Raw genomic sequence first — 26913 nt, forward strand, 5'->3', positions numbered from 1 at the left:
GTACGTTTACATGCACACAATAATACGATTATTGTGAATACTCAGATTTAATATAATAGTTTAAAAAGTGTACCTGCTTTGCAAGAAGAAAGATTTCCCTCAATCCTGTTTACATGGACACATCTGAAATCAGACTACCTGATGGGACTTCGATGAATGTAGAAAATCGGCAATCAAAATAAACATTATCACAGCGACCATGTTTTTTTTGGAGACGTGTGTATGTGAGAATGCAGTTTTTCCCAACTCACTTCCCTCCCGCAAAAGAGGGAGGCTTGAGCTGCTTGTGCAACCATGTGTGCAGATCACACTGCTGGAGCTGATGTGTAGTCCTCTTTGAACAACTTCCCTGACTAATTGACAAATGATTAGATGAGAGTATAGTCTCACAAAATGTTGCATGTCAGCAATCAAGTTTAAGATGTATAACTTCAAAAAATACAGAAATACAGCCAGTATGAGGCATTTTGCATTATTATAATCCTGCTTTTGAAATCATATGACATTTTGGGACTATATCAGCAATGGACCTTGAAGGAATTTTCCTTTTAAGGTGTTTACATGTCCTAATAATTTGAGAGATTACGCAGAAATCTAGGTGTTTAAACCCCTTAATGTCGATATCGGGACCCCCGCTGAAATCTAATTAGTAAAAAAAAAACTATCCCCATAAAAATCTGTCAGTTTAAGCTAGAGATGTTTTTTTGTTTGCATTGGATACGTCTCAATCCATCACATTGTCACACTTCTGCAGCTGTGGTGAAAGGCCATGAGACATCCCTTTCACAAAACCATATGTAGTGTCCGAACCGTTTGGCCTACAAACTATTGTGATTGCTCTACGACCCCCACAAGCGCCTTGGGACTGAAGTCGGTACCGCCGATCTGCCAACTTCTGTCTGTAGCGTCCAAACAGTTTGGGCTGCACACTAATATGACCCGATCTGTGCAAAGGGGAAACTCTCACAAACATGTTTTGCTCTAGGACGACCACAGGCCTCACAAGACTCGTAGACTCTGAAGGTCCCCCGGTACCAGTTGAAAAAGTTAATGGAAGTACATATGGAGACTGTTTAGTGCCAAAAATAAGGAGTTAAATATACTGAACAAAAATATAAATGCAACATGTAAAGTGTTGCTCCCATGTTTCATGAGCTAAAATTAAAAAAACAGAAATGTTCCATATGCACAAAAAGCTTATTTCTCCCAACTTTTGTGCCCAAATTTGTTTACATCCCTGTTAGTGAGAATTTCTCATTTTCCAAGATAATCCATCCACCTGACAAGAAGCTGATTTAAACAGCATGATCATTACACAAATGCACCTTGTGCTGGGGACAATACAATGCCACAGATGTCTCAAGTTGAGGGAGCATGCAATTGGGAGGGTGCTTGAGGAGCAATGTGCCCTCTGAGCTGCGTGTGTGCGCGGGCACGCAGGACTGCCGCGGAGAATAACTATCAGCCTGCGTAGAGAAGCACGAGATTAAACTTCACTCAATTTTATTTTTTTCCCCTTTTTAGTTAACACTATCAATGTTTCCCTCTACTGTGGGAATTCCCATATTAGCCACTTTCAATGCAACACACCAAAACTAACTATGCAAGACTTCGTATGCAAAGCTAACTATGCAAGATATTTTCTTGCAGAATGCATCAGAGTAGGAGTCTATTGCATTGACAGGGACGACTCAGCCTGTACTCTACAGACCGGTGCGGCATAACTAATCAGATGCAGTATCCCTATATACAAATATACCATTGCCATGTATGGATCTGACCATTCACTTTGAACTAGACTGTGTTTACAGCATGAGTGGTCATGAGTAGGTGTACTTTTAGAGATCAAAGCGATAGCTGCATTTAGCCACGTGCACATTTGTTAGTGAGTTATTAGCCCAGTTATAACACCTTTCTAGTCAACAATGGGGGAGTGGTTGCTTCCTACAACAGCACAAAATGTGTGCATTTCTAGCATTGTTGTATTTTTAAAGGGGCAGTGTTGTATTTTGAGACGGGCTTAAATAAGTAGCCAATACCTTCAGGGTAGCATAATTTGTCTGATTCTCTGTAATAATGGTATGGGAATAATACTTTATTTTGTAAAGTGGTTTCTTGTATCAAACAACACATTTTTGTCACCTCCTTATCTGAATAACAAGTGGATAAACAGGTTAATGTCAAGCTCTGCATATTTTTTCCAAAAGTCTACATTGAACACCACACATTGGCTGCTACTGTAGGCGGAATGACAGCACAGCTATTTCCATGTTAAAATATTATGGGATGCATTTAGTTTTTTATGGTAGGCCACTCTGATAGGCTTACATTATGATCATATAGCCCCCGTAGCCTTCTTGGCAACTGTTATAACTGTAACCTAAAACAGGTACAGCCTGTGTTTGTAATAAAGCATTTTTTGAACAGAAAAACAAATTCTGATTGGCTGGGCCTATGCGCAAGGCCCTGTCCAGTCATGTGAAATCCCTAGATTTAGGGCCTAATGAATTTATTTCAATTGACTGATTTCCTTAACTCAGTACAATCTTTGAAATTGTTGCTTGTATTTATTTTTGTTCAGTATAATATTGGTGGTCAGTCGGATTTATATAACCTGTTGGTGTTGGGTGGCACTAAAAACCTATGTACATTCTATGACCTTTTTAGGATGCAGCTTTTACAACAACTCGAGGAAGCACCATGGCCTACCCAGTATCTCGTGTAGCACCATGGCCTACCCAGTATCTCGTGTAGCACCATGGCCTACCCAGTATCTCGTGTAGCACCATGGCCTACCCAGTATCTCGTGTAGCACCATGGCCTACCCAGTATCTCGTGTAGCACCATGGCCTACCCAGTATCTCGTGTAGCACCATGGCCTACCCAGTATCTCGTGTAGCACCATGGCCTACCCAGTATCTAGCACCGTACCCAGTAGCACCATCGTGTAGCACCATGGCCTACCCAGTATCTCGTGTAGCACCAGCACCACCATGGCCTACCCAGTATCTCGTGTAGCACCATGGCCTACCCAGTGTAGCACCACGGCCTACCCAGTATCTCGTGTAGCACCACGGCCTACCCAGTATCTCGTGTAGCACCACGGCCTACCCAGTATCTCGTGTAGCACCACGGCCTACCCAGTATCTCGTGTAGCACCACGGCCTACCCAGTATCTCGTGTAGCACCACGGCCTACCCAGTATCTCGTGTAGCACCACCGTACCCAGCACCACGGCCTACCCAGTATCTCGTGTAGCACCACGGCCTACCCAGTATCTCGTGTAGCACCATGGCCTACCCAGTATCTCGTGTAGCACCAGCACCACGGCACCACGGCCTACCCAGTATCTCGTGTAGCACCACGGCCTACCCAGTATCTCGTGTAGCACCACGGCCTACCCAGTATCTCGCGTAGCACCACGGCCTACCCAGCACCACGGCCTACCCAGTATCTCGTGCACCACGGCCTACCCAGTATCTCGTAGCACCACGGCCTACCCAGTATCTCGTGTAGCACCACGGCCTACCCAGTATCTCGTGTAGCACCACGGCCTACCCAGTATCTCGTGTAGCACCACGGCCTACCCAGTATCTCGTGTAGCACCACGGCCGACCCAGTATCCGTAAAGGACCCGACTTGGAGTTGAATATATCAGTAGCATATTTATTTTTTATCAGTGTTCTTTCATCTTTTTCCACAGATCTTCTTGCTGGCCTGTCCGCCATGTAAAACAGCCATGGTCCTCTTTAGGTGAGTACCTCCATTCTACACACTCACTGCCATGAAATCCCAACACCACCTCAACAAGCCACCACCCTCAAATACGTATCCAACCACCCTCACCCCAAGTACCCACCCATTCTATCCTCCTGACCACACCATGTATTAAGGTGTCATGCTGAGTTAGCTATGTGAGAACGCAGACTAGCCAGTGACTGGAGTTTCCCAGGCATTTACTTCAACTGACTGTCAAAGTTCTTCTTAAAATAGACCATCACCCTGTCAACACCTCAGTGCTCATCTTATGACTGAGTCCCAACACAGTAGGACACTGAACTTAACCAGGAACTGCATGTACAATATGTGAAGCTGAGGGGAATTCTGAGGGTTTACCACAATCTGTTGAATCGGTTCTCTTCCTTGTGAAGTTGCTCTAGCTGGTTGCATGCATTAGGCTACACTCGAGAGACGAGGAGGGAGATCCAATGAGACTGACTGGACACTGGCTTCATGGTTCCACAAATCTGTTAATGCCCATTTTAATTTGTAAACAATAAATATTGATAAATTACTAGCTCAAAAACGTAATATGCTAAAATGACAAGTTAGTGGGGGATGGTAATTTCAGAACCAAGGTGGGGTGGACAAAGAACAGGCAACACTGCCCCCCCCTAATCTGACAGTGGGGTGGTAGATGCCTAGTCTCCCCTATGGCTCAGCTCAGGTGCCTACATAGTACATGCACAAACATTAATTACACACACACAAGTTTTACTATCCTTGTGAGGACCAAAACATTTATTCCCCTTCAAAAGCCTATTTTCCCTAACCCTAAAATAGCCTTTTTCCTTATGGGGACTGGCAAAATGTCCCCACTTGTCTGAATTTTCCTTGTTTTACTAACCTTTTTAGGACTTTTGCAATGCCACGAAAATGAAAAGAACATTGTGGTTTTAGAATGTCACAAGCAACAGTTGACTATGCTGTTGATATATGACTACCGTGCACATTTCACCACACCAGAGCATGACATTTCAAACCAATGCCATGCAAATTTAGTTCCATCAACTGGCGGTCAGGCTGAGGTTCCTTCTCAGGACATTTCATAATCACAGCCGAGGTGTGTAATATTGCCAACATCCCACAAGAGTTTTTGTTAGTACAGTAATTCAAAAACAAGTGGACTATCATTATTGAAGCTCATTTTGGAAAAAGCTGCTATAGTACAACACAGCTTCAGAAACAATGGACACGTGTGGCACAACAAGACTGAAGTCAAACAGTGTAGTCTGTATACTTGGGAGTCCCTCTTTTTCCCCAAAATTTTTTTTGTTGCCCTTTTTTCTTCCCAATTTCTTGGTATCCAATTGTCTCATTGCTGTAACTCCCGTACGGACTCGGGAGAGGCGAAGGTCAAGAGCCGTGCGTCCTCCGAAACATAACATAACAACCCAACCAAGCCGCACTGCTTCTTGACACAATTCCCACTTAACCAGGAAGCCAGCCGCACCAATGTGTCGGAGGAAACGTACACCTGGCGACCGTGTCAGCGTGCAAATGTAGGCATATAAATGTGCCCATTTGGGGATCTGATAGTGTTTCTGATTGGCTTAACGCACCACCACTAATGAGCTGTGGAGCTTCTCAAAGTAATGTTTTCTTCACCTCAAACAGCAAGCTGTTTTTACATTCTTTGAGAATGACAATAGTTCCTCAATGTATTTGAAAAATCTTTCCAGCTTTCTCCCTTTCCATAACCACTCAGCGTGAAAGTGAAAAATATCATGCTCTGATCCAGTGGAAAACATAAAATATGCCTTCCTGATTACAAATAGCCTACAGCTGTGTCTGTCCCGAGCTCACTGGTGCAGGAAACTCTTCAGGGCCCAAAATATATTATACAATTTTGCAAATTTGATAGCACACTTCGGGCTGGACCAAAGTTAATAGTTGATACAATGTTCCAATGTGATTCCTAGGATATTTATTTTTATCAGGATATTTTCTACCTGTAGGCAGCAATGTTTTTATTTGTTGGCTTTATAGGCAATTGTTTTACATAGTTTGCAATGGCAATTGAAGTTACTTTTTAAGTTTGTATTATTTTGATTTTACATGTGGACAGTATTTTGATTAACAGACCAATTATTTTGAGATACAAAGACTTTATTATAAATTAAATGAAACTGTTCCACAAAAATGTGCATATGATAACCATAACTGGCATGCAGATCAGTAGAAATAGTCAAATAAATTGGCATTCCACATGAGAAAGGCTACATGAGGAGTCGGCAACCTATTACTGGCAACTTCTGGAGAGTAACGGCAGTCTGTGAATGCCAGTAGGAGCGGGAGGACGCTCGTCAAGTAAAGTTTTTTTCCCCCTTCTGGTTATCTTGATCTCTGGCTTCCTTTTTGAGTCATTGTCTTGTTTCATCGAACATTGCGCTTAATTAAAGCGTGTGTGTGTATATGTGTATATATATATATATATACTGCGCAAAAAAATAAATGGAACACTTAAACAACACAATGTAACTCCAAGTCAATCACACTTCTGTGAAATCAAACTGTCCACTTCGGAAGCAACACTGATTGACAATAAATTTCACATGCTGTTGTGCAAATGGAATAGACAACAGGTGGAAATTATAGGCAATTAGCAAGACACTCCCAATAAAGGAGTGGTTCTGCAGGTGGCGACCACAGACCACTTCTCAGTTCCTATGCTTCCTGGCTGATGTTTTGGTCACTTTTGAATGCTGGCGGTGCTTTCACTCTAGTGGTAGCATGAGACGGAGTCTACAACCCACACAAGTGGCTCAGGTAGTGCAGCTCATCCAGGATGGAACATCAATGCGAGCTGTGGGAAGAAGGTTTGCTGTGTCTGTCAGCGTAGTTTTCAGAGCATGGAGGCGCTACCAGGAGGCAGGCTAGTACATCAGGAGACGTGGAGAAGGCCGTAGTAGGGCAACAACCCAGCAGCAGGACGGCTACCTCCGCCTTTGTGCAAGGAGGATCAGGAGGAGCACTGCCAGAGCCCTGCAAAATGACCTGCAGCAGGCCACAAATGTGCATGTGTCTGCTCAAATGGTCAGAAACAGACTCCATGAGGGTGGTATGAGGCCCCGACGTCCACAGGTGGGGGTTGTGCTTACAGCCCAACACCGTGCAGGACATTTGGCATTTGCCAGAGAACACCAAGATTGGCAAATTCGCCACTGGCGCCCTGTGCTCTCCACAGATGAAAGCAGGTTCACACTGAGTACGTGACAGACGTGACAGAGTCTGGAAACGTCGTGGAGAACGTTCTGCTGCCTGCAACATCCTCCGGCATGACCGGTTTGGCGGTGGGTCAGTCATGGTGTGGGGTAGCATTTCTTTGGGGGGCCGCACATCCCTCCATGTGCTCGCCAGAGGTAGCCTGACTGCCATTAGGTACCGAGATGAGATCCTCAAACCCCTTGTGAGACCATAGGCTGGTGCGGTTGGCCCTGGGTTCCTCCTAATGCAAGACAATGCTAGACCTCATGTGGCTGGAGTGTGTCAGCAGTTCCTACAAGAAGAAGGCATTGATGCTATGGACTGGCCCGCCCGTTCCCCAGACCTGAATCCAATTGAGCACATCTGGGACATCATGTCTCACTCCATCCACTCCATTGCACCACAGATTGTCCAGGAGTTGGCGGATGCTTTAGTCCAGGTCTGGGAGGAGATCCCTCAGGAGACCATCCGCCACCTCACCAGGAGCATGCCCAGGCGTTGTAGGGAGGTCATACTGGCACGTGGAGGCCACACACACTACTGAGTCTCATTTTGACTTGTTTTAAGGACATTACATCAAAGTTGGATCAGCCTGTAGTGTGGTTTTCCACTTTAATTTTGAGTGTCACTCCAAATCCAGACCTCCATGGGTTGATAAATTTGATTTCCATTGATAATTTTTGTGTGATTTTGTTGTCAGCACATTCAACTATGTAAAGAAAAAAGTATTTAATAAGAATATTTCATTCATTCAGATCCAGGATGTGTTATTTTAGTGTTCCCTTCATTTTTTTGAGCAATATATATATATATATATATATATATATATATATATATATATATATATATATGGGTGAACTGCCTATTCATAACATTTGAATAGATTTTCTGACCAACGCATGCTACTTTTGGGTCGGGTTTGTGGTCCGCGAATCGATGCACTTGTATCTTAAACATTTGATTCGTGGACCGATGCGTATTGGTGAATCGTTCCATCCCTAAAGGATCCCCATAGAGAAAAGAGCAGAGCCATCAGTTGTAGATAACAAACATCACTCAAAATCATTGAGACTCCAACTAGGATCTGTATCACAGCACCAATCACTCCCAAATTGCAGACATACCTGTCAGCCTCTAATTATGTGGGTAGGGTCTTATAGCAGAGGGAGGAACCCTAAGGTGGGGGTCAGTACAGAACACCTGGGCCCTGTTCTCTGTCCTCTACTTCATCAGGAGGGTTGGAGCTGGACCACAGCCATGCTGGCCTCCAAACCCTCCCTGTTCCAATCAGGACCTTGCCTTGTCCTTCTGCCATGCAGTCATAGGAGAATTGAAATGTAGCTGAACTAGTCTGCATAGAAACAAAATGACTGAAAAGGATATGAAGACTAATCTGGGTTCCCTGAGGGAAGGAAATGAGATGTAATGCAAAAGCTACAGGATTATGTCACATGGGCCATGCTGAAGATGATCAACAACCAGATGTTGGGTATACTACAAAATTAGGATATATATACTAGTATATGAGATACACAAACGATGAATCTACCTAAATTATCATCTGCGGATGCCCAAGTTCATTGCATTAAACCACCGGTCCAAGTGTAGCACGTCTCCATACTAGCCTAGCACTTTGACAGGTGCTGGTTGGTATCATATGGTATATGATGCGTTTGGCTTGCAGAATCTTAAGCAAACGCTTATTTAGTTTAGTTGATTATGGCGTTAAGTGTGTGACGTGTACTCTCTGTCTGCAGGCTTCAGGTCCATATGCTGAACGGTGCCCTACTGGCCCTCGTCTTCCCTGTGGTCAACACTAGGCTGGTAAGAAACCAATTCACTGTATTAGCGAGCACTGCAGTCACTCACAATTAGACTTCCACTCTTTCATAGTTTCAAAGATCATATTTCATTATGCATATCAAATACAAATGTTGGCCTAGTATGTAAAACACAGAAAAACACATCTTGCATTGCTTATGGTTAAAAAGTATTTTTCAAATAAATACAACTTTATCAGGATGCTGAAATACCATGTTTGTTTGAAAAATACAGTATCGGGACATAGAAAAAGCTCAAGGTTGCATCTCCTAGCCTTGTGGGAAAGCAACATAACTGTCCTTTGTGCAGAAGATGAACGCAGCGATGACGTCCAACTGTTCTCAGGGACTTGATGAGATGTTTTTCTGTAAGCTAATGTCACCGTCTCTAGTTGACAATGGCAGATGTGTAATGCATCTCGGAAAATATCAACTTCTCTCAATCCAATGTAACCATGGTGACGTGGTCACAGAATAGGATCGGGGAGAAGATACTCTTTTTCTGAGCCTTCCGCACTCAGTAATTGAATGTGAAACAGCAAAAGCAGAGCCCTACAGTAGCTGTGCTTGGCTGCTGCTGACAGAATAACTGTGAAGCTGCCCTGTCACAACCCCCACTTGCTCTTTTTCTCTCTGTCCTCAGGCTGTTCTTTTTGCTGCATTTCCCTTTTCCTCAAGAGTAGCTCTGCTCCCTGCTCTTGAATCATGTCTCTCTTGCTACTAATCACATCTCAGCCATGGAAACCAAGCCCAAATTCAATTAGGCCTATTCGGCCCTTTCCACATTTCATTACCACCTTCCCAAACATTCATCCATCAATGACTCAAAAGCACTTCAGTTTCTCTTGTTCAAAAAAGAACAATACTCAATTCAATGCTGAGTCTGGCCCAGCCCCTGAAATGACTCTGACAACATTGTATGTGAGGATTCTTTTGGCTTCCTCTAGACTTCTACCTTATTGGTTTTGTTCCAATCCCCCTACATACCTCTGGGAAGTAGAGGTGTTGTGATCACAACCTGTAGGTCTGATGATCTGATGTGAAAGTGCACTTTTACTGTATTCTATGGGTCAACAACTCCGCTTTTGAATACCACAGGTCAGATGGTTATAAGAGTTCAGTCTCTTGGTTCCATCCCATGTGGGGCATGTTCTCTAGGCTATAGACTTTCTCTGTTTTAGTGTCAAGTCATTGTGTCTCATACACATGCAACAGACATCCATTCATGTGTCAATGGCACCTGCTCGTGGGCAGTGTGGAATATCATGTTTCAGGATGTACCTGGGGCTGTTCAGGAGAGAATGTACCTCAACTACTACAGTACAGCACACTGCGTACATGTGGTACTTGCACTGACCCTGTATATACACTGAACAAAAATATAAATGCAACATCCAACAATTTCTAAGATTTTACTGAGTTACACTTCATATAAGGAAATCGTTCAATTGAAATAAATGCATTAGGCCCTAGTCTGTGGATTTCACATGACTGGGATACAGATATGCATCTGTTGGTCTCAGATACCTAAAAAGTAGGGGTCGTGGGTAAAAAAAAGTCAGTATCACCATTTGTCTCATGCAGCATGACACATCTCTTTCACATAGTGTTGATCAGGCTGTTGATTGTGGCCAGTGGAATATTGCCCAACTCCTCTTCAATGGCTGTGCAAAGTTGCTGGATATTGGCGGGAACTGGAACACGCTGTCGTACGCATCAATCCGGAGTAGAGGTCGACCGATTTAATTAGGGCCAATTTCAAGTTTTCATAACAATTGGAAATCGTTATTTTTGGGCGTCGATTTGCCGAATTAAAAAAATAATAATAATAATTTACATTTTTTGTCATTGTTTTTATACCTTTATTTAACCAGGCAAGTCAGTTAGAACACATTCTTATTTTCAATGACGGCCTAGGAACAGTGGGTCAACTGCCTGTTCAGGGGCAGAACAACAGATTTGTACCTTGTCAGCTCGGTGGTTTGAACTTGCAACCTTCCGGTTACTAGTTGAATGCTCTAACCACTAGGCTACCCTGCCGCCCAACTACCTTGTTCAGGGGCAGAACGACAGATTTTCACCTTGTCAGCTCGGGGGATCCAATCTTGCAACCTTACAGTTAACAAGTCCAACGCAATAACGACCTGCCTCTCTCTCGTTGCACTCCACAAGGAGACTGCCTGTTACGTGAATGCAGTAAGCCAAGGTAAGTTGCTAGCTAGCATTAAACGTATCTTATAAAAAACAATCAATCATAATCACTAGTTAACTACACATGGTTGATGATATTACTAGATATCTAGCGTGTCCTGCGTTGTATATAATCTGTCTAAGCATACAAGTACCTGACTGAGCGTTGATAGGCAGAAGCAGGCGCGTAAACATTCATTCAAACAGCACTTTTGTGCGTTTTGCCAGCAGCTCTTTGTTGTGCGTCAAGCGTCACCCGAAGTGAAATGGCTAGCTAGTTAGCGCGCGCTAATAGTGTTTCAAACGTCACTCGCTCTGAGCCTTCTAGTAGTTGTTCCTCTTGCTCTGCATGGGTAACGCTGCTTCGATGGTGGCTGTTGTCGTTGTGTTGCTGGTTCGAGCCCAGGGAGGAGCGAGGAGAGGGACGGAAGCTATACTGTTACACTGGCAATACTAAAGTGCCTATTAGAACATCCAATAGTCAAAGGTTAATGAAATACAAATGGTATAGAGGGAAATAGTCCTATAATTCCTATAATAACTACAACCTAAAACTTCTTACCTGGGAATATTGAAGACTCATGTTAAAAGGAACAACCAGCTTTCATATGTTCTCATGTTAGGCCATCATTGAAAATAAGAATTTGTTCTTAACTGACTTGCCTAGTTAAATAAAGGTTAAAAAATACAAATAAATGTTCTGAGCAAGGAACTTAAACATTAGCTTTCTTACATAGCACATATTGGACTTTTACTTTCTTCTCCAACACTTTGTTTTTGCATTATTTAAACCAAATTGAACATGTTTCATTATTTACTTGAGGCTAAATTGATTTTATTGATGTATTATATTAAGTTAAAATAAGTGTTCATTCAGTATTGTTGTAATTGTCATTATTACAAATAAAAAAATATATTTAAAAAAATCGTCCGATTAATCGGTATCGGCCTTTTTGGTCCTCCAATAATCGGTATCGGCGTTGAAAAAAAATCATAATCGGTCGACCTCTAATCCAGAGCATCGCAAAGATGCTCAATGGGTGACATGTCTGGTGAGTTTGCAGGCCATGGAAGAACAGACATTTTCAGCTTCCAGGAATTGTTTACAGATCCTTGCGACATGGGGCTCATGCTGAAACATGAGGTGATTGCAGCAGATAAATGGCACAACAATGGGCCTCAGGATCTCGTCACAGTATCTCTGTGCATTCAAAATGCAATTGTGTGTGTGGTCTGTAGCTTATGCCTGCCCATACCATATCCCCACCGCCACCATGGGGCACTCTGTTCACAACGTTGACATCTGCAAACCGCTTGCCCACACGACGCCGTACACGCTGTCTGCTATCTGCCCGGTACAGTTGAAACTGGGATTCATCCGTGAAGATCACACTTCTCCAGCATGCCAGTTGCCATCTAAGGTGAGCATTTGCCCACTGAAGTTGGTTATGACGCCGAACTGCAGTCAGGTCAATACCCGGGTGAGGAAGCATGCAGATGAGTTTCCCTGAGACGGTTTTTGACAGTTTGTAAAGAAATTATTTGATTGTGCAAACCCACAGTTTCATCAGCTGTCTGGGTGAATGATCTGACGATCCCGCAGGTGAAGAAGCCGGATGTGGTGGTCCTGGGCTGGAGTTGCATACATGTGGTCTGCGGTCATGAGGCCGTTTGGACATACTGCCATATTCTTTCAAATGACGTTGGAGGTGGCTTATGGTATTGAAATGAACATTCAATTATCTGGCAAATGCTCTAATGGACATTACTGCAGTCAAATGCCAATTGCACGCTCCCTCAACTTGAGACATCTGTGGCGTTGTGTGACAACTGCATATTTGAGTGGCCTTTTGTCATCCCATGTATGATAGATCCTTGCCAGGATTTAACCAAAGGGAGGTGTCAGTGGAGCATAGAGATTCATTTCACACATCTCAAATTCCCAGTACTTTTATTGTTTGAACAGTCAATATCAATTCCTTTATCATAGAGAGAGAAGATGAACCATGTCTTGTCTTTGATGCTGGCACAAACCTGGGGGGGTTACACTCGCATTAACATCTGCTAACCATGTGTGACAAATACAATTTGATTTGGTGTGTAGGGACGGGCGTGCTCTGTCCTAGGGAGGAGCCACATGTCCAGCCGAGTATGTCTTGTAAAGCTATATTCCAAACTCGGTCCTGGTGACCTCAAGAGGTCCACGTTTTGGTTTTTGCCCTAACACTACACAGCTGAACCAAAACGTGCACCCCTTGAGGTCACCAGGACTGAGTTTGGTAAATCTGAGCTACATGGTGAGGGGGAGGAGGGTTCACACATACACTGCGTCATCAAAGTGATCTGTGATCACACTGATCTGTGCTTTGTAATGCTATTGCTATTTCTCAACGGTCACACGCTCACCAGAGATCATATGGCTGTGTTAGTGTGTTGATCATTTTTAAGATGTTTTCATTTTATACATTTAGATAGGCCTATTGGGTGTGTTTTAAAACTTGCCATTTCTGTATGTGAGGCCTGTTATAGTGACAGTGTTGCTAAAACATTTCTCACTGTGATTACAACATCACTGTTATCTTCCTGTGTTTTATATCCAACTATCTGCTCTCTGTCCAGAACACACATCAAGCACTTTTTCAATTTCATATCTCAATAGCAAGGAAAGCATGGCCACACATTTATACTTCATTCCAAACTATTTTCTAAATAGTTGAACAAAGCACACAACATGGTGGTAAATATCCAAACCGAACAAGACATTTATTTTAATTTTAGTCCAGTTCACAATACCTGAATGGAATTAGTTTATTTCCTGAAGATTGTTGATCTATGCTGTCCGGTTTGGACGGATGGTCATTCTGATGAGCAGTAAGGATTTGGAATAGTTTTTGTTCATACAGAAGATTTGTCTCTCTTAAAAAGTGGATGCATCCTTTGAATGTCTCAAGTCAAGTTTTCCAGCCATTTGTGTCAACTGTATTGAATGTTGAACAGCAATAAAGACAAATACTACTTGCATAACTATGGCCTCATTATGTGGCTTTGCCCTTCGGTATGCTTGAGTCCCCTTGACTTGCTCTGGGCCTGTGACCACCAATTCCTAACTCTTTTACTGCTGCCTGGCAGTCGAGAGGCAGGCAGGGTGGGTTTATTGTGTTGTTGGCTGAGTAACAGCAGCAACATGTGACAGGAGACTCTCAGGAACCCCTGACAAACAGTGAGGAAAATTGTATTGAATTTGAGTAAAATTGTATTTACTATCAGCAAAGTCAGTGGTCACGAAAGGCAAGGGTGTATGCTACAGCACAGACACGGTCATCCAAGGCAGGGATGAGCAACTTTGATGGGGGTGGGGGCCACATATACAATCTGAACTCATCATGGGGGGGGGGGGGGGGGGTTGCGCAATGGTTCGCGCATCTGCGTACCCACATCCATACCCACACATGCAGTCAGAGCATTTTGGGGGCCCCAAATTTACATTTTGTTGGGCCTTCTGCATATCCTCTACAGCGTCATGTCCAAACTGATGCTGACGTGATGGAGGCGCCAGAAAATGTGGCCAAACATAAATTAGACTTTTTTTATTTACAGAAAATCGAGGCTAAACACCAGTCATGTTTGACAAATAATAATTAAACATTAACGTCTAAATAATTGAATGAAATTATTACTAAACGAACCCTTTCCTAACAATGCAGTTAATATCATTTTCATTTAACTAGTACGAAAAATAACATTTAACAAATGGATCAAAAGAAAATAGTAATACTAAAATAACACAAATAACAATAACGAGGCTATATACAAGTTGTCCTCTAGGCACGGTTCGTTTTAGATCAAATGGTCACAAGACCAGAGAGTGCAGGAATTGCGCTCCGCAATTCACACAACTTGAATCCGAGCGGAGGCGGTCAGCATTTTACGACTATTTAACCATAAACTTAATTGTTGAAACCCTGAATGTTTTATTTATGAAGCATGTCTTGTTTCAAAGTAGCCTAGCCAAAATACAACCATAGAAATGTTGAGGGAATTATTTTATTAACACCATCATGACATTGAAACCAGCATTTTTCTCATTGGTTTTCAACAGTATTTTATTGTCCAGAAGCCAAAGGCATAATATTAGTCATATTAGTAACCCCTGCTAGTTGATGCATTTTTAGAGCTCCAGTCTTTATTCATTTCGAATGGATATTTTCATCAATGTCGCATGAAACCGCTCACACATGCGGAGCGCTTTTGAGAACGGTGTTTTCCGCTAATTGCATTTTGGAACATTCGCACGTATTCTACAGCCATGTCGGCATTGTTGAGTTTATAATATGAAGAATTAAAACTTTATCAATATTTTAGGCTAAACAGACTTATCTGTTGCATCAGCCTCATTTGCTTAATTATACATGTTTAATGCACAGTGGTTGTATGATTTTACGATCTGTCGTCACAGAACTGTCCCAGAGTCCATTTTCAACCATAGACACCGACGGGGCGGGGCGTCCTTCATTTCAAGCCCTGGAGGGAATTATTTTGAAAAGATACATACAAGTATTTGTTTGTAATTGTAATGTTGCAATATTTCAAAGACTACAAAGGGTGGCCAACCATCCTATAGGAGAGCTTTAAAAGGGGAGTGTTGTATTTTGAGACAGGCTTGAATATGCAATGAAGCCAATAGGCAGTGTAGCCTACATTTTTATCTGATTCTCTATATGGTGTAAAAAAAAAAGGAAAATTGGCACAAAAAAAAAGTTAATGTCAAGGGAACCCTGTTACTCATTTTGCCATGGGGTGGAGAGAAACATGTGCAGTTTTAATATCTTACTGAGTGACTAAAAAAAAGAAAGCTGTCTGCTTGACTAAATCTAAAACACAATAAGCTGATATGGCCTAATTGTAAGTGACTGACATGACAAGAGAGAAAGTGCTGATGCACAACCAGATGATGTGTAACCCTGTGGATTTCCAGTGCTTTACCAACCAGACCTCTCCCCTTCCGTTCCAGCTCACCATCTCACTCACAGATCCTTTTACTGTTCAGGCTGGCTGGCAATTTACAGATTGGTTACACTCATGCCTAGGGAAGGGTTCTCTTTGTTTTCTACGCGAGTTAGTCTAACTGAATCCGAAACACCAGTCATGTTTTGATCCAATTGTGCTCTCACACAGTCTATTGGTAAATAGCCCACCCATTTTCACCTACCTCATCCCCATACTGTTTTTATTTATTTACTTTTCTGCTCTTTTGCACACCAATATCTCTACCTGTACATGACCATCTGATCATTTATCACTCCAGTGTTTATCTGCAAAATTGTAATTATTCGCCTACCTCCTCATGCCTTTTGCACACATTGTATATAGACTCCCCCTTTTTTCTACTGTGTTATTGACTTGTTAATTGTTTACTCCATGTGTAACTCTGTGTTGTCTGTTCACACTGCTATGCTTTATCTTGGCCAGGTCGCAGTTGCAAATGAGAACTTGTTCTCAACTAGCCTACCTGGTTAAATAAAGGTGAAATAAAATTTAAAAAATAAACACACACAGTTTCAAACATTTCCATAGCCAAACAATGTGAAATGCAGGAGCAGGGCATTGTTTAACATTCAATATAGTAAGGCAAACACTAATTGTTGACATGTACATATCTGTACTGCTATAATGAAGCTGATGATGATCATGTAGATACCAAACACTGGTCCATTTTGTTTCTTCAGCTTCCATTTGAGAAGGAGGTCTACTACATCCAGCATTCCTTGCTCTACCTGGTGCCTGTATACCTCTTCAGGAAAGGAGGTACGTGCCGGCTTCTTTTGCACTTATGGAATTCTGTGCTCTGTCTCCATTCCATGGGTGCTTCACTATCATTAAGAATTTGAACCATCTTGAGTTACTTCTCACTACTACCTTAACTCAACCAATCAAAAACCTCCTCCCAGTTCTGAAATTGTTGCAGTGAGAGAGGCAGAGCCCTGGAGTAAACTAGACTGCCATCTAGTGTTGTGATGCCATTCTTGCAAACACTTTTGACATTATTTTTTTTTTGTGAGAATGTGATAATTATCCATGTTTAACATTAAAATCAAACATAATATGGCAATAAAAACAAAATGAACTGAACAATTCAGAGGAATAGAGACTACGGTGGCCGTATTTTAGAATTAGCTCCAATACATCGGGAAATGGATCCCCAGTCAACAACAGACTAGGCTACTATTTGAACAAAGAGAATGGAATTAACTATCCATCGTGATCTACCATTTCTTCAATAGGATGAAAAATGGCTTCAAAATGAAACGGAAAAATCGACACAGTCACACACCACCCTGGCTCCTAACAAATTCAAACTCATTTGGAACAACAGCCTGATGTATTACACACCACATATCTGTGAACATAAGGAATAATTAATATCCCTGTCATAGCAGCATCACTGGCGAGCTAAAAAACTCAACAAAAACCAAGTCCATATCTGTACTGTAGAGTTAACAGTATGGCTTAAAGGTGCTACACACAGGATTTTTCTGCGTTGTAATTTCAGAAAATGTCCGTAATACAGTGCCATTCGAAAGTATTCAGACCCGTTAACTTTTTCAACATTTTTGTTACATTGCAGCCTTATTCTAAAATGTATTAAATTGTTGATTTTCTTCGTCAATCTACACACAATACCCCATAATGACAAAGCAGAAACATGTTTTTTTTGACATTTTTGCTATCACATTTAAATAAGTATTCAGACCATTTACTCAGTACTTTGTTGAAGCTCCTTTGGCAGCAATTACAGCATCGAGTCTTCTTGGGTATGACGCTACAAGCTTGTGGAGAAATCCTGTACGGAGCCTTCACTGTGCGCTGCCTCTTTAAGAGCACTTCAGCAGTAAAGGAAGGAGGAAATAAAGTTGCGGTTCAATTGCTCTGCCATTATTATTATTATTATTATTGTATGAGGTATTATTGGTAGGGTCACCCCTGTGCTGTGAAGTGGGTTTATATGGTGTATCTTCTCTCCTCTGGTAAACAGGCTACACTCTAGGCAGTCTCTTCTGCTGATGTGTGTGTGTCTGGTAGTGGTACTCTCTATTCTACTCTTTTCCTTTCGGCTTGGTTAATACCTGCTTGATGCCCGAACAAAACCTTTATCTTTCTTCTCTAATAATACCGCTTCAAGCTTTGCACACCTGTATTTGGGGAGTTTCGCCCATTGTCTCTGCAGATCCTCAAGATCTGTCAGGTTGGATGGGGAGCATTGCGATTGGGTTCAAGTTTGGCCGCTGGCTGGGCCACTCAAGGACATTCAGAGCCACTCCTGTGTTGTATTGGCTGTGGTTTTAGGGTCGTTGTCCTGTTGGAAGGTGAACCTTTCGCCCACGTCTGAGGTTCTGAGCACTCTGGAGCAGGTTTTCATCAAGGATCTCTCTGTACTCTGCTCCGTTCATCTTTGCCTCGATCATGACTTGTCTCCCAGTTCCTGCTGCTGAAAAAACACCTCCACACCATGCTTCACCGTAGGGATGTTGCCAGGTTTCCTCCAGAAACAGGTGGATACTCCAAGTTGTAGAAACATCAAGGATGATCTATGGAAACAGGATGCACCTGAGCTCAATTTTGAGTCTCATAGCAAAGGGGCTGAATATTTACAGTATGTAAATAAGGTATTTCTGTTTTTTATTTGTAATAAATTTGCAACTATTTCTAAAAACCTGTTTTTTTCGTTTTGGCATTATGGGGTATTATGTGTAGATTGCTGAGGATTTTTATTTAATCCATTTTAGAATAAGGCTGTAACATAACGAAATGTGGAAAAAGTCAAGGGGTCTGAATACTTTCCGAAGACACTGTATATCTGCAGTAATAGTGGAATGATAGTGTTTCACAGTATTATTTACCCGGCAGTGTTGTGATTGGCTGGCCAGTGTTGTGATATTCGCTTATTGATATCTCCCGCCGGGCTGGCACCTGTTGTCAAAGTGGGAAAGCTATTTTGACTTTTTGGCTGTTATCTAGTGGACATCGGGTCAAGTGGCCAATGTAGAAATCGCTCTCATTTCCTGGCTGCAAAACATTATGCACTGTTTGCTCAATTTTAGTTTTGAGAAAACATGCACTGAATAGTGTAGGGAATCATTGTAATATATAAACAAAAAGGGGAGTCTAGGGTGGGAAGGGCCTCATTAAAGCAAAGGCTGCATTTGATTATTATTGTGAAACCGAACAACAACCAAAAAGTAGACGCCGCCATCCATACCTACTCAGTACTGTTTTCTTCTGTTTTATGTTTAAGCAACCGCATTGGACAAACAATTGCATTGTCAGTACACATTTTTACATGATATTCAATAAAACTCAATACAAATATGATTAAAAATACAAACATTCTTAGTACATGCACACACTTATCTACTCAACACTGTTTTTTAACATAGTGTAAAGTAGGGCTGTGCTGAGTACTCGGACAAAACAAGTATCAAAAAGGATATGGAGAATTTTTCAAATACGATTATGACACAAGTATTTTCTAATTATCCGTAATCTGGAAAAATTCATTTTCAGCTGAAGCGCTGGGTGCTCTAAACTACTATTAGGTAGTTTTTGTCTGTAAATAAAATGGACGGGGGATTGGTTAAACCTGCTGCAACGATTAGATTACAACAAGGCGCTCTCATGTCACTCACTCGTCTCAGGGAACAAGTCTCCCTTTCTCCGTGTATAAATCAGAATCCGTAGCTAGTCATTGGTAAATCAATTTATTTCCTTTTGACCTTTGTGGTGGAATTATTGTAATCAGAAGGAGAGACTTTTAGATTTCTTCAAAACAATCAGACTTTATTATTTCATTAGTGCAGTAATGGAGCTGGTCGGTGATCACCTCTGAAAAGTCAACCAGCGGATTTGAGCGACAGCGTTTTGTAGCAAAGTCCATCCCCCTGGATGTTCGTGACAAACAAAGGCTGTATGGATGGGTCACAAGGTTGCTAATAATTCACAGCAAACAGTATCTGCTGTAAATACTGTCATCATTGTATGGAGACCAGGGTCTGGCCCCCCAACTCCATACTGCTACCCCAGGGGGAGATGCGGTATCACCCAAAGACATACATCTCCTGTCAGTGTTTAACCCTCCGTAGAACACACACAGATGAGTGTTCTAACAACCCCGTATTCTGTTGCATAAAACAACCATTTGATGCAATTACAGTATTCTAGCATAATTTAGCAATTTTGCTCTCACACTTTGCTGAGGCTATAAGTTGTTTTTGTCTGTCTACTTTGCCTTGTTTAGTAGGCCTACTTTCTGTCCGCATAATTAGTAGAAGTCTCTCGTTTAACAAATCATTAGAAAATAATATCACAAATGTAGATTGTTTATTTTGATTGTAAAAGTGTTGGGAGAGAAGTTTTGCTTCTCACGAAAGTGAAACAATATATGGGGCAAAAAATGTGCCTGCCTTCACCTGAATCTGTCTGGAATAAATGCAGTCCGTAGTAACTGGCCATGCATTAGGCAATTTATTAGCCTATTCCATTCATAATTGAATAGGACCAAGTAAGTAAATCATTTTTCATTTTTTTTATTTACAATGAGTGAAGAAACTTAATGTACTCTGGGTGATATAGCGCAGTAATGCACATTTAAGATATAGGCATTACCTGGCATTTTAAAGTGCACTTCCGGGTTTTCCGATCACAAGTAATTCCCATTACGAATATGAGTATGACAGATCGGCACACCCATTGTGAAAAGGCATGCAATAGTTGGTCTCGGGAGCAAAAAAATCCACTGCCAGCTGCATTCTTTAATTTTCAAGGGAACTTGAGAATACCCATATTGATTAGTCTGCCATAAAATGGAAGAAATCCATAACTGTATTTTCAGTTCTGTTTTGAATTATGTTCATACATTTACTATTCTTGCCTCCCCCTCCCCCAGGTGTGTACAAGCCAGAGCCCCTGGGGGACATGTGGTGGGCTATCCTCTCCACTGGCATCCTGTTCCTTTATCACTTCCTGTTCCTGCAGGGCCTGGGCCTGGTAAGATTGATGGAGGGAGCCCTCTACTGGACACTCGGTGCAACTCCTCTTCACTCGCTCTTAAAAGAGAGGCCAGTAACGAGACACATGACACAGATATAGGAGTCCGACACTAATGTACAGGTCACACTAGCATGACTAATGAGCTGCATGACACAGCGGACTGCTCTTCTCCCACTCTGCCTGACTGATGGCACGAAGGAAACAAACACCAAGCAAGGCCACCGTTACAGTAGGTCTGCTGAAGGGAGAACGGCTCATAGTAATGGCTGGTACGGCGCAAATGGAATGGTATTATACACCTGGAAAGCATGTGTTTAAGGTATTTCATACCATTCTACTAATTCGCTCCAGTCATTACCACTAGCCAGTCCTCCTCAACCTCCTGTGGCCTCAGTGTGTCTCCTTCTACATAGTCTCTCACTTTTCTCTCTTTCTCTCCCTCTTCCCAGATGACCGAGGTCAATCTGAACAACATGCTGTGTCCAGCAGTGTCAGATCCATTTTATGGGCCTTGGTACCGGGTTTGGGCTGCGGGTCACCAGACCCTGTTGACCCTGGTCCATGGGAAGGCCCTGACCCTCCTCTCCCACCACACCGGCCCCACCTGCAGGTACTTGCTGGACACCGCCAGACTGCGCAGCAAGAAGATTGACTGAACATCCACACACAGAGACAAACACGAACGTAGCCTTTTCCAATCCAAACGCCTGTTATGTTGGGATTTTCTATCCACATTTTTAATGCAGCTGTACCACCTTTACCATATTTATTTACTGTAAAGAAATAATCATTTCAGAGTCAATGAAATATCATTCCTTTAGTGTTTGTGCTGGATTGCATTATATGCATGCACAATCATGGGCGCCTGATTTTGTCTAAAAGTGGGGGTGCAAATGCTTGGAAGGGGGGGCTTGACTTTTTTTGGCACCGTTTGAAGCGCTGTCACCATAAACATTAAAACAATTTACTTGTCTCAGCAGTGTACATATTTGATTAAAAAAGGGTAGAAATGGCTTATTTGGTCAAAATGACTTACCAAGCCAAGCACACAGACCAGGCACCAGGACAGGCGTTTAAGTGATTAAGGGGTGCAGTTGAACTCGGTGAGGGGGGCACAATTTTTAAGGGTTCTTGCATTGGAATTATATTGAATTCTTATCACGCTATAACGTAATAAACTAAGTTCAAATGCAGAGACTCAGACCAGTGAGTACTTTTTGAAGTGACAGATTAACGTGAAATCTGTAGCCCAGCTCCACTGTGCTGTATCAGCACAATGGACAGCGCCCTACACAAGGCCATTTTGGTAATGAATATAGGCTACAATATAGGCTTTTTATAATGGGTGAATTGCCTAATGTGAATGCAGGCGTACACACAGCCATCTTACCAAAATAATGCTAACTAAATGCTGAAAGTAGTAGACTAGTAACAAAAATACTGAATAGCAGTTTGGCTTAGAAAAACGACACAGCGAATGTGAACAAATGAATGTGAACAGAACAAAACAGAGTTAGGTCTACCATAGGCCTATAAACAAACGCGGATTGATAAAGGCATGACAGAATCTAGGCTAGTTACATTAACAGTAAACAAAAGGAGAATGCAAATAACCACATCTTACAGCAGGGCTCTCCAACCCTGTTCCTCCCCCTGTAATCAATTAAGCAATGCCGGCCTACCATAAATACGTTTCCATTTCAGTTCCATTTTAAAAACATGAAAACCAATAGGCTGCCAAGAAAGCCTACGTTCTATTTCTATGGTGAAATGTATCGATATGTAGCTGTCATTTGGGTCCTTCCATTAGAATTAGAATGAATTCTGCTTATCACAATAAACGTAAAAGTTCAAAGGCCGAGACGATTGAGTGCTCTATCAGCACCATGTACAGCGCCCTACACACTAAGCAAGCCCTTTTTGGCAATGAAAATATATTTGCCATTCATACTCTAGGTTGTTGCTGAAAAGGATGTCACTGGCTATACTACCAAGATTATGATAAAAACCAACCAGCTAGATTGTTTCTTACCTTTTCAGAAGAGTTGCAGCCTTTGATGCTCTGTGGAACTTCCTGAGTAATCAATCATTCCATTCTCCCTGAAATCTTCTTGTAAGATTCCACACAAATGCCAGTTGGATTAGTTGAGCTTTCCTTGGGTGTAGCATGCTTCGTCTGCTGACTAAACACATTTGTCAAAGTGGAAAAGGAGTTTGTGCCAGTTGCCTATCATTAACACGTGTTGACACCTCAGTTCCCATAGCACTTAAAACTTTGTTTTCTTTCCGCGGTGCATTTCAAATGCTTTATGCGTTCCTAGCGAATCCTTTTATTCTATCAATAGCATGCTTCCAGTTAGAATACTTGGAATAAGGCTCAGAAAACCTGCAGCTAGGGGATAATTCTTTGCTAACCTGGGCTGGCTTCTTTGTTCCAAGATCATCAGGAACAGGTGGAGGGGTCTGTGGAGACATTATGCTTGTGGCACTTGTGGAAGAGAGAGTAGGCTCTTGACTCCTGAGCTAGCTGGAGCTCGGCAGCATCATCACTGCTGGGCTTGGCGGCAGTTTCGTTTCTGATCGTGGCAGATTAGCTGGTTAGAGCAAAATAGGCTAATAACACTAACACCCTTTACAGCTAGCTAAGAAGCTAACTAAACTCTGTAGTGGTGGGGATTTAACTGAACTTGACCTGCCCTTATAAATCAAAATCAAATGAGCCTATTACAGGCAGAGGCGTATCACATTATTCACGTAGCCTACCACAGATGAGCAGCATTTTCCCCACGCTTTTTATGGAAACCAAACCCAAAGGAGTCATACTTAACCGCCCAGTAGCTTTCCATAGCCCACCTACACATATACACACACTCTGAGGTGCGCAGATACTGATTTTGCGCCAACCTGTCACTCGATAATTTGAACTTTTTTGCTGTTTTTATATAGAGACGTAAAACTGAAGTGGCACACGTTTTAACTTGAGGGGGCTAAGCCCCCTTTTGCCCCCTCGTGGAGCCGGGTCCGCAAGCAGAGCTGTTTTATGGAGATCCAAATACCCTGTGCTTTTTTATTTAGAACATAGTCGCATACAGACACCACTTGGCTACATTATAACCGTGAAGCGGCCATTGTGCACTGGCATATGGGGCTCAGCCACAACTGTTACTTTGTTCCATTTTTTTCATTAAGTAACAAATGTGATTTAATTGATTTGAAGTTGGGGAAAATAGATGACAAAAATGCAGAATGGTGTTAAATGCCTGTAAATAGCTTGGGGAATATTTCACAGATGTAAGCATGTAATATTAGGCCTTCTGATTATTTCTCAAATTGACATATACATTTTAATACAAACATTACTAATCATTTAAAATGATCCAATAGATGATAATTTTCTGGTAAAAAAGTGGGGGTTTAAAACCGATGTTTGCACCTCTATTCTGAAAGTGGGGTTGTAGCTGCTCCATTTTCCCCATTGCTCAGGCGCCTATGCGCACAATGGTAAAGACTTCTGGAGTTTGGTAGTTCTTGATGTGGGCCATCCCAATTTCAGTCCATAACATGTAGCCCAATATATATGTTCTATATACATGATCACATAGTGCATCTGTTTATTGATAACCTGCATAGCTCTACGTTGGGACAGTAACTGGGAACCCCTGTTATAAGGGAAGTATTACAGCCCATTGAAGAGGTTTTAAGTAGCATTTGCATTTCCTATTCACTTTGATCATTGGATCGCTCACATTTTGTAATGAGGGATATTTGTGTTACTTAACAAGTACACATGTAAATAAAAAAAGTGATATGGTTTACTTTTGTACACTTGTTTTTTTTCTGGGTGAATGTGCACTGTTGTATTTATTGACAATAAAAGTGATTTTTGCCCTTTAATTGTATTTTCTCAGTGAATACCTCAGGTACTAATAATACACTGAACAAAAATATAAATGCAACATGTGAAGTGTTGGTCCCATGTTTCATGAGCTGAAATAAAAGATCCCAGAAATGTTCCATACTCACAAAAAGCTTTATTTCATTTGGTGCACAAATGTGTTTACATCAGGGTGGGTGAGCATTTTTCATTGGACAAGACAATCTATCCACCTGACAGGTGTGGCATATCAAGAAGCTGATTAAATGGCATGATCATTACCCAGGTGCACCTTGTGCTGGGGTCAATAAAAGGCCATTCAAATGTGCTGTTTCGTCACACAACACAATGCCACAGATGTCTGAAGGTTTGAGGGAGTGTCCAAATGGCATGCTGACTGCAGGAAAGTCCACCAGAGCATTTGCCAGAGAATTGAATGTTCATTTCTCTACCACCGCCTCCTACGTTGTTTTAGAGAATTTGGCAGTACATCCAACCGGACTCATGACCGCAGACCACATGCAACGCCAGCCCAGGACCTCCACATCCGGCTTCTTCACCTGCAGGATCGTCTGAGACCAGTCACCCGGACAGCTGATGAAACTGTGGGTTTGCACAACTGAAGAATTTCTCCACAAACTGTCAGAAACAGTCTCTGTGTGGTCGCTGTCCTCACCAGGGTTGTAACTGACTTCAGTGGGTAAATGCTCACCTTCGATGACCACAGGCACTCTGAAGAAGTGTGCTCTTCATGGATGAATCCCGATATCAACTGTACTGGGCAGATGGCGTCGTGTGGGCGAGCTGTTTACTGATGTCAATGTAGTGAACAGTGCCCTATGGTGAGGTTATGATATGGGCAGGCATAAGCTGCGGACAATGAACACAATTGCATTTTATCGATGGGAATTTGAATGCACAGAGTTGCCTTGACAAGATTCTGAGGCCCATTGTCATGCCATTCATCCACCGCCATCACCTCATATTTCAGATGATGCACGGTACCGTTTCACAAGGATCTGTACACAATTCCTGGAAGCTGAAAATGTCCCACGTCTTGCATTGCCTGCATACTCACCAGACATGTCCCCCATTGAGCATGTATGGGATGCTCTAGATTGACGTGTATGACCAGCAACTTCACACAGCCACTGTAGAGGGTTGGGACAATATTCCACAGGCCACAATCAACAGCCTGATCAAATGATCAGGCTATGTCGTGCTGCATCAGGTCACACCAGACACTGACTGGTTTTCTGATCCACGCCCCTACCTCAGTGACCAACTGATGCATATCTGTATTCCCAGTCATGTGAAATCCATAGATGAAAGCCTAATTTATTTATTTCAATTGACGGATTTCCTTTATGAACTGTAACTCAGTAAAATCTTGTGTTTATATTTTTGTTAAGTGTAGATTAGTGGCGTGTATTTATGGACGCCAGGCTTCCCTAAAAACCCCCCCCCCCATTTTTTTTATTTATACTACATACATTATTTTGTATTTTTTGTTTCTCTGTGTTTCATACATTCAGCCTCTTGGGAATTGAAGGAAGTGTATCTCACTGGAGAAAACATCAGAGCGAATGAACTAGCTGTCTTAGTATGTGTAGCGTATCTACAAGTCAGAAGTTTACATACACCTTAGCCAAATACATTTAAACTCAGTTTTTCCTTGCTCGAACACGCTTTTTCAGTTCTGCCCACACATTTTCTATAGTGTTGAGGTCAGGGCTTTGTGATGGCCACTCCAATACCTTGACTTTGTTGTCCTTAAACCATTTTTCCACAACTTTGGAAGTATGCTTGGGGTCATTGTCCATTTGGAAGACCCATTCGCGACCTAGCTTTAACTTCCTGACTGATATCTTGAGATGTTGCTTCAATATATCCACAGAATTTTCCTTCCTCATGGTGCCATCTATTTTGTGGAGTGCACCAGTCCGTCCTGCAGCAAAGCAGCCCCACAACATGATGATGTGATTCACGGTTGGAATG

General features: G+C 42.2%; 1 protein-coding gene across 2 annotated transcripts in view; it reads left to right on the plus strand.

Annotated features, from left to right (window-relative positions):
• LOC115101305 (transmembrane protein 164-like) overlaps positions 1-24935 on the plus strand; it is a 44055-nt gene extending 19120 nt beyond the window's left edge. The window contains exons 2-6 of one of the 2 annotated variants that reach the window (XM_029620682.2): positions 3704-3753; positions 8745-8811; positions 16724-16802; positions 20938-21109; positions 21491-21576. In XM_029620682.2, coding sequence (XP_029476542.1) covers positions 3704-3753; positions 8745-8811; positions 16724-16802; positions 20938-21109; positions 21491-21494 — 372 coding nt within the window. In that variant the 3' untranslated portion in view covers positions 21495-21576. Of the gene's footprint in view, positions 1-3703; positions 3754-8744; positions 8812-16723; positions 16803-20937; positions 21110-21490 lie in introns of both variants that reach the window. The other variant, XM_029620681.2, reaches the window with a different exon arrangement.
• The last annotated feature ends 1978 nt before the right edge of the window (positions 24936-26913 follow it).

The sequence above is a fragment of the Oncorhynchus nerka genome, linkage group LG19 (genome assembly GCF_034236695.1).
Source record: "Oncorhynchus nerka isolate Pitt River linkage group LG19, Oner_Uvic_2.0, whole genome shotgun sequence".
Classification (NCBI taxonomy): domain Eukaryota; kingdom Metazoa; phylum Chordata; class Actinopteri; order Salmoniformes; family Salmonidae; genus Oncorhynchus; species Oncorhynchus nerka.